The sequence below is a fragment of the Eubalaena glacialis genome, chromosome 15 (assembly GCF_028564815.1).
Source record: "Eubalaena glacialis isolate mEubGla1 chromosome 15, mEubGla1.1.hap2.+ XY, whole genome shotgun sequence".
Taxonomy (NCBI): Eukaryota; Metazoa; Chordata; class Mammalia; order Artiodactyla; family Balaenidae; genus Eubalaena; species Eubalaena glacialis.
Window position 1 is genome coordinate 93,673,443 of NC_083730.1, and position 8,390 is coordinate 93,681,832.

General features: G+C 58.0%; 1 protein-coding gene across 3 annotated transcripts; it reads left to right on the forward strand.

Moving 5' to 3' along the window:
- Window positions 1-850: 850 nt before the first annotated feature.
- Window positions 851-7,911, forward strand: PGAM5 (PGAM family member 5, mitochondrial serine/threonine protein phosphatase). 3 transcript variants are annotated; one of them, XR_009697347.1, is made up of 7 exons: window positions 851-1,083; window positions 3,482-3,660; window positions 4,700-4,825; window positions 4,892-4,980; window positions 5,082-5,215; window positions 7,031-7,400; window positions 7,488-7,911. XR_009697347.1 is itself a non-coding variant. In XM_061169465.1 (6 exons), exons 1-6 carry the CDS (start codon window positions 893-895, stop codon window positions 7,179-7,181), a joined length of 870 nt encoding a protein of 289 aa, XP_061025448.1. In that variant the 5' UTR covers window positions 851-892; the 3' UTR covers window positions 7,182-7,911. The 3 variants fall into 3 exon arrangements, 2 of the variants coding, with proteins under 2 accessions (XP_061025448.1, XP_061025449.1); XM_061169465.1 differs by having other exon boundaries at window positions 7,031-7,911; XM_061169466.1 differs by having other exon boundaries at window positions 5,085-5,215; window positions 7,031-7,911.
- Window positions 7,912-8,390: the final 479 nt, after the last annotated feature.

Here is an 8,390-nt window from a genome sequence, read left to right on the forward strand (position 1 = left end):
GAAACAACCCAAATGTCCATTGATGGATGAATGGATAAACAAAATGTCGTCCATCCATACAGTGGAATATTATTCATCCTTAAAAAGGAAGGACATTCTGACACATGCTACGACTCAGATGAACCTTGAGGACATTAAGTGACATAATCCAGTCCGCAAAGGACAATACTGTCTGACTCTACTTCTTTGGGGTCCCTGGAGCAAATTCATAGAGACAGGAAGTAAGATGGTGGGTGCCAGGGGCTGAGGGAAGGGGAAGGGGAGTTAAGTGTTTAACGGGGACAGAATTTTAGTTTGGGAAGATGAGAAAGTTCTGGAGAGGGATGGTGGTGATACTTGCACAACAAAGAGAATGTGCTTAATGCCCCTGAGCTGTACACCTAAAAGACGGTTACGATGGTAAATTTTGCGTTATGTGTATTTTGCCACAGTAAAAACAAGGCAACCGGCAAACCCTGCGGGAGTTTCCCGGTTCACTTAAACCAGAACCCCAAGTCATCTGCGGGGCACGGGTTCCCCCTGGGCTCTTCCCGCAGATGACCCGGCCCAGCCGCCCGGCGCCGGCTTCGGTGCTCCCGTCGCGCCCCCGCCCAAGCGGCTCCCCGGGGGCGCCGCGTGAGCACTAGCTGCTCGAAAGCAGGAACGACTCCCGCCCCGGGCCCCCCGCAGCGGGTCGAGGGAAGGATCTCAGAACCACCGCCCACCACCGGGCTCCGCCTTCGTTCCCGGAAGTCGCCCGCGGCGGGCAGGGCCATCCCAGCGACCCCCGCGTCTCCCGCGCAGCCCGGCGGTCGGAAGCGCACGCCCACCGAAGCCTGTCCCTTGCGGCGCGCCGTCCGCGCCCGAGAGCGCCTGCGCGGAGTCGACGCGGGCGCGCTTGGGACGGGCCGGCATGGCGTTCCGGCAGGCGCTGCAGCTGGCGGCCTGCGGCCTGGCCGGGGGCTCGGCCGCCGTGTTCTTCTCGGCGGTGGCAGTGGGGAAGCCCCGCGCGGGCGGGGACGCGGAGCTGCGCGTGGTCGAGCCGCCGGCGTGGGCGGGGGCCGCGCGCCCCGGGCCCGGCGTCTGGGACTCCAACTGGGACAGGTGCGGGGCTGGCGGCGGGAGCCTTCCCGGGCCTTGGCCGTCCCGGCCGGTCGGTGTGGTCGGTTCCGCGCAGGGGCGGGCGGGGCAGGCTTGCCTGCGGGTTTCTCTTTCGGTTCTGACCGCAAGGGTGGCTGTGGACGTGGGGCGTCCTTCGACCCCTCTTCTGAGCGTCAGTTTCCTTGTCTGCACAGAGGGTCGTTTTGAGGAAGGAGCACCGTGATGCCAGGGACAGTGCCCGGCGCACAGGGAAGGCCGAAGTGGTCGTTTTTTGTCCTAGACGGAGGGCTTGGACTTTTGTAGGGCTCTTGTCCTTGTTTCCGTCTCCCAACTTCTGAATCCTCGGATTGGGTGACGGCGCGTTGGTCCCATATTTGCGATACAGCTGAGACGGCGAGGTGGAGATGGGCCCTGGAAGGGGCCTCCGCGGGGCGGCCTCGCGGGGACAGGACCAGCAGCCATCTTGAGTAGGAACGTGAGGTCCAGGGGTCCCGGTCCCACCTGGCCGCGCGCTGTCAGTGTTCTTATTGAGCCCTTGGAGTGTGGCCCCTGTGATCAGGAAGCAATTTTTAGTCTTACTTAACGTTAATTAATTTAAATTTAAAAACCAGAGCAGTGCAGATCTTAAAATACTGTATTGAAACGATAGTATTTTTGGTATGCTGGAGTAAATAAAGTGAGTTACTGACATTTCACCTGTTTCTTCCTGCTTTGTAAATGTGGCCACTTGGAAATTTTAAATTACGTATGTTGCCGGTGTTGTGTTTCTATTGGACGGCCCTGCTCTGGGCTGTGGGATGGTTTACCCAGTCCCAGCTCTTTACTCCTTGACACTCTTGAGTGTGGGGCACAGATCCAATATTTATTGCTGGCCTAGTTGTATCGGGAACTTCATAGGTATTCTTTTTAACCTTTAATTTTTAAAAGGTAAACTTAGCTTAGAATCGTCTTGTATGTACAGAAAAATTGCAAAAGATGATAGAGTTCCTGTATACTCCACACCTAATTCCCTCTGTTGTTAACACCTCACACTAATATGGGACACTTGTCACAGTGAACCAGTATAGATACGATATTATTAACTGACGTCCGTACTTTATTGAGATTTCCTCAGTTCTTACATCTTGTCCATTGTGTCTTCCCGGATCCCACAGGACAGTCAGGCTTTGGCAGTTTCTCAGACTTGACTTGTTTTGATGACCTTGACAGTTCTGAGGAGGGCTGATCAGGGATTTTGTAGACTGTCCCTCAATTGGGATTTGTCTGTTTTTCTCACGATTAGACTTGGGTCATATTCTCTTTTTCAAACATCAGTACAATCTTGTGAATTTCTTGGGCCTTTTTAAGGAAACAGTCACTCTGAGGTTAAAGGACTGACTTGAGGTAGAGCCGGACTCCAGCCTTGTTTGAGGCCAACATGCTGTATTTGCTTGCCAAGTCTAGATTTATGGGGGGGTGAGGGGGGTGGTGTCCATGCTAGAAAGTAACAGGGCCTCATCCAGTGAGATCTCCAGCCTCTTCCTGAGGAGCCAGGCTTCCTGCATCTGTGCCTGTAGGTTCCAGATGTCTTCTCTGGCTGAGCCCCAGCTCCCACGTGACTGCCAGTGTGGCATCTCGGCCTGGTCATGTTACAGGCACCCCAGGTTCGCACGGCCCAAGCAGAACCCGTGAATTCACCATTATTCCCCTCAAAACTTATTCTTCCAGCACTGCCTCAGCTGAGTACATTCTTTTCCCAGCTCTGCCAGTCTCACAGGCATTTCATTTCTATTAACTTGAGGTCCACGAGCCACCAGAGTGCCTGTCTTCACCAGACTTGGTCGTTTCTCCGCATCTGTGCTGCTGCTACTCCCTCCCAACCCCCATTAGCTCCTTCCCAGCGTTCCAGCAGGGCCATCCAGGGGGTTTCCGTGGGAACGGGAACATTCCTCTCTGTCCGATGTGATGCCCACTATTCCACGTGCTACTAAGCGTTGAAAATGTGTTTAGTGTGATTGGGGAAATGGAGTTTTAATTGTATTTAATTTTCATGATTTTGAATTTAAGTAGCCACGTGGTCAGTGGCTACTATTGGGCAGCACAGCATCCCCGTCAGCGAGGCTACCCTGTGGGCATTTCCCACCTGCCGTTCCACAGACACTCCTTCCTCTTCTTCGCGTCCCTGGTCTGCTTGCTGTGACTGTCAGTCTCCTCACAAGGACGTGGGCAGCACAATAGCTTTGCTTGTCTGTTCTGTTCACATCCAGCCGCCCAGGGCGGGCCTGGCGCCAAGAGAAGGGGAGGCGCTGGCTCCTCCCCTGCGCCTCCCCAACCCGGGAAGCCTCTCTGTGAGAAAGACTGGGGGTGACTTGTGAGCAGGGGCACAAGGGCAGGGACACACCGTCTTGTATTTCTGCCTCAGGAGAGAACCGCTGTCCCTGGTCAACCTGCGGAAGAGGAACCTGGAGCCCGGAGAAGAAGAGCTGGCGTCCAGGCTGGACCACTACAAGGCCAAGGCCACACGGCACATCTTCCTCATTAGGCACTCCCAGTACCACGTGGACGCCTCCCTGGAGAAGGACCGCACGCTGACGCCCCTGGGTACGTGGCTGGGCCCGCCCGCAGAGGCCAGCCTCCTTGAAGGTGCCCTTGGGGCGCTGGGCCTCTTTGGACCTGTGTCAGGTGTTCTCGGCCCAGATGCGAGCCTTGTCATTATTAGTAATAATCAGCCAAATCTGACACAGGCTTTGAAAACGTCCTCAACTTTAAAAATGTTAAGGTGGATCCTGCCTGCAGGCACGAGGCTCTCTGAGTTGGCGCCGCCCGGTGCCCCATCTGGCTTGACCTAGTTGCTGGAGAGCCTTCCTCAGAGGCTGCCTCATAAACGGTGGCGGGTCTCAGCAGCCCCGCGCGGAGGGCGCCTGTGGCAGTTTCTCGCTGCTGTGAATGGCGCTGCCGGGCAGTCGTCCCGCCTCGGTCTTTGTGCTCGTGTGTCTGTAGGAGAAATTCCTAGCAAGGAAACGCAGGGAGGTTGGAGATACAGTTTACATTTTAAAAAACCTCTCTGTTGAATGAGATAGTACCCGTTTGTGGGAAGGGGCTTGCTGGCCTGTCCTCGGGCACGGGTGGAAGTCAAGCTGCATCTGTGGTATCGTGCATCCAGCTGAAACTGACTTTCCAAGGGCATTTCGACTGGATTCTAAGATACATTTGAGGAAAAGCATTTGTATTTGCACCCAGGCCACAGCAGTGCTAATCTGTCCGTCCTCACGTATTGACACCTGGTGGTGGTGATTGAGCGGCGGGTGGTCAGTGGCGCACTGACACCCAATCTTTGGACAAAGTTGAGTAGGAATGGTGTGAGGGACCCAGAAATAGTAAACAGGACCCCACCCAAACTTCAGCCAGCCTCAACCATGGCCGTTGTCTTCAGTGTTTTTTCTGTATGGGGCTGAAGGTGGCTAGTTTGTCTCATTGATTTTACCTGTTGAAAGCCTGGCCCCTTCCTTAGGCCTGAGCCCTGGGAGGGGCTTCCTGTCTTGTCCCCCACACCTAACGGTGCTTGGTAAGGACTGAAGTATTTGTGAAGTAAACAGGGACTCCGGCGACGTGTAATTCTCCAGTGTATTCCACCTTCAAGGTCGTGAGCAGGCTGAACTAACCGGTCTCCGACTTGCAAGCTTGGGGTTGAAGTTTAATAAAATCGTCCATTCCTCCATGACCCGTGCAATAGAAACCACTGACATCATCAGCAAACACCTGCCAGGTGAGTGCCAGGCGGCCCCGGGGCGGCTGCTCCTGAAGGGGCGCTGAGTCCTGTGTTTCTCTGCAGGCGTCTGCAAGGTCAGCACAGACCTGCTGAGGGAAGGCGCCCCCATCGAGCCTGACCCCCCCGTGTCTCACTGGAAGCCGGAGGCTGTGGTAAAAACTCCCCCCGGGCGGCCTCCACTCCACCTCTGGGCTCCTGGCGGCGGTGGCCCGCGCACTGCCTCCATACGGACGATCCCTCCCTCTGCCCCCAGCAGTATTACGAGGACGGGGCGCGGATCGAGGCCGCCTTCCGGAACTACATCCACCGGGCGGACGCCAAGCAGCAGGAGGACAGCTACGAGATCTTCATCTGCCACGCCAACGTCATCCGCTATATCGTGTGCAGGTGAGGCCCCAACGGCGCCCGCGGCCCCGCCTCCGGCCTGTGCCCCGCCCCCGCGCGGCCCCGCCTCCCGCCCCTCCCCCGCTGGCCTGTGCCCCCAGCACGGCCCCGCCTCCCCACCGCGGCCCCGCCTCCCGCCCCGCCCCCACTGGCCTGTGCCCCCAGTACGGCCCCGCCTCCCCACCGCGGCCCCGCCTCCCCCACTTCCCGCCGGCCTGTGCCCCCAGCACGGCCCGGCCCCGCCTCCCCAGCGCGGCTCCCCCTCCTCCTGCCTGACGGTGCCCGCCAGGCCCAGCCCGTGGTCTGGTAGAACGGCTTTCTCACAACTGCATGTTTTTGGGGGGAACGGACCAGACTGAGGTGCCCCCCGTGGGCGGCCTTTCCCGGGCGATGCTGACGTGGTCGCTTGGTTCAGGCGCTGTGCGCGGTCGTTCCCGCTGCGAAGTCACACTTTGTAGGAGGCAACGCGAACGCCCGTTTCCCTGACGTCCCCCGACTGGTTTCAGCACCTGTCGATGGCGCCTGCCCCCGTGGTTGCTCAGTGGTGTTTGCTTAATGGTTTCGTATGTCCCTTTATTAATTGGCATTTTTGCGACGATGGCCTCACGGATCTGTTCTGCGCGGGGTGATAACCCGTGAGCACGCTAGGGTTAGGGTTCTGCAGGGGCTCCTGTGTCCGCGGAGCGACCACGTCCCTTCGTCCTGGCCCCAGCGGTCCAGGGCCCTCGCAGTGATGCCTGCGCTGAGCCACAGGCGGAGTCACGGAGGGCCCTGGACCTGGGAAGGCCAGCGGGGTGCTCGTGTGTGTGACCACATCCCACTTAGTGCAAGTGAGAACCCAGCCTCCGCCGGGTCCATTGAAGGTGCTCAGCAGGTGCTTCAAGAGCTGAGGGGTCCCCCTTCTCACGAGGGCCCGTTCGTTTGCCCTCAGACGTCGCCCGCGTGGCCCGGGGCGAGCAGCCCTGCGCCGGGGGAGCAGGCTGCGGCGCCAGGGTCCCGGCCAGGTTGAGCGCTGCCGGGAGGAGGGGCTGGGCTTCGGGGGCAGCCCGAGCCCGTGTGCCGCTCAGGGCGACTTCGGGGCTGTGTGAACCCACGTCCTCCCATATCCCGGGACAGCACTGACCCAGTGTCACCGGGAGCGACCCCAGTGCTGAGGGCCGGCCGGAGACATCGGGGCCGGGAGCGGCCTGTGCCCCCGGGACACGTGAGGGCGCTCTGCTCCCTAACTTAGGGCAGTTTTGAAAGCGGTGAGGGTGACGCTGAGCCTTGAAAAAGCAGCGTGTAGGTAGTTAATCCTTCTAGTCAGCAAAACTCTCGACAGAGAGAGTGCCAGTTAATGGCAAGCCACAGGGATGCCACTTGTGCACCCCAGTGTCCTGGGGCATAAAGGGGTCCGGTGGCTCGGACGGAGGCCATAGTCGTACTGGGCTTTTCAGCAAATACTAACTGTGTCTAAGAAGCGTTAAGAGCGTGGAAATGCTCCGGGGTTGTGGGTTGCCCCTGCTGCACCGTCTGGCTGCCCCCGTCCCCTTTTGGTGACACTGGAAGAACAAATTCAGTTGCATGCATTTGTTAGCCAGTGTGTTTGTGACTCACATGCAAGCCTTGAGTTGGGTTGATCCCCTGTCCCAGAGGGGCTGGGCTGTCACCTCCCCCTCGTTTGATTGATGGGTTGGCATCCACCCGACAGCTCCTTCCTCTGTGAAACCCCGTTTGAAAATGGGAGGGACTAGCAGGTGTTGGCCCCAGCCCCAGGGAAGGCCCCTGAGGCCTTGTCATCTGGGGTGGGCCCTTCCTAGCCTGTGCTCTCTCCTCCAGGGCGCTGCAGTTCCCGCCAGAAGGCTGGCTCCGCCTTTCCCTCAACAACGGCAGCATTACCCACCTGGTAGTCCGGCCAGATGGCCGAGTGGCTCTCAGGACCCTCGGGGACACGGGGTTCATGCCTCCTGACAAGATCTCCCGCTCCTGAGGGCCGCCTCGAGGCCCCGCTCTCCTCCTCAGCCCCCTGCCGGCCTGGTGTGGGTGCCACTGAGACCGCGGGCTCCTCCCCTGCCCCCCACCGGCCGCGCCACGGGGTCGGCGCTCCAGGGCTCCAGGGCTCCAGGGCATGGCAGCCGGAGAGAAGGACCCATGTTGCGGCGCTGCAGCACTGAGCTTCTGGCCCAGGATGGAGAAGGGAAGCGCTCAGGTCAGATCAGCTTCGTCTCTCGCAGTGTCTCTGCCTCACTCTCGTCCACCAGGATGAGCCTGTGGGGTCTAAGCAGGCCTGTTTCAGGGACTGGACGAGGCCCCCGGATGCCGTCCCCGCAGGGGCCGCGGCACACACCGCAGCGCGCCGTCCGTCAGCAGAGCCCGTCAAGCAGGAGGAGGAGGGCGCCAGTGCTTCTTCCATTCGTAACTTATTTCGCTGCTTACACTCTTTTTTCATTTCCTAGAACTCTTTGTCACTTAAGTTTTTATCAATTGAAGATTTTCCTCATCTGGTTCTTGCTTTGAAAACCCATTTCTCACTCCCGAGTCACACAGCCCTGCCGCTGTTGTATCTGAACTCACGTGTGTTGCTAGGCCTTTCCGGACACAGAGGAGGGGCACCTTGGCAGGTGAGGGAGGTGACTCGACCTGCTGGTCTCGTGGGAGGGGCCGGGCAGTGACAGCCCAGGAGGGGCCCTGTTTCAATAAAGTGTCTGGCTGACAGTTCAGTCCTTGTTTGCCTGTGGCTATTAATCTTTTATGCTTGTGGATTAAAATATTTAGATACGATGTGTCCATCCCAAATCTCCGTTTATTTAGGAGAAAGTACAATTTCTATGAAGTGGTTATGAATATTTTTTGCAATCAGTGCAACTAATTGTGATATTCGATCCATTTCTGTCAATTTTGGAAATAACTACAAAATGGAATTTTTTTACTGGTTTTTCAAAGTACTAATTGTGAATGTTTTAAAGGAAACAGGAAGCCTGTGCAGCGCGACCAGCAGCAGCCCCATGCTTGCTGAGGTAGTTTCAGCAGGAAGCCCTTTTCCCCCGTCTTTTGTGCACCCTGCGCTGACGGTTTTGCAGGGTGTCTGCCCACCAGGGGCCTCAGTGAGAGGCCCTGACCCAGGACGGTGAGCTTGGTAAGTAAAAGCAGCAAGCACACACCATTCTGTCGAAATAGTTCCGACAAGTTAGCCAGGGGC

Coding starts and splice junctions, on each gene's coding strand:
- PGAM5 (XM_061169465.1), top strand. CDS start 893: ATGGCGTTCCGGCAGGCGCTGCAGCTGGCGGCCTGCGGCCTGGCCGGG. Junction 3,661..4,699: donor CCGCACGCTGACGCCCCTGG/GTACGTGGCTGG, acceptor TCCACCTTCAAG/GTCGTGAGCAGGCTGAACTA. Junction 4,826..4,891: donor CATCAGCAAACACCTGCCAG/GTGAGTGCCAGG, acceptor GTTTCTCTGCAG/GCGTCTGCAAGGTCAGCACA.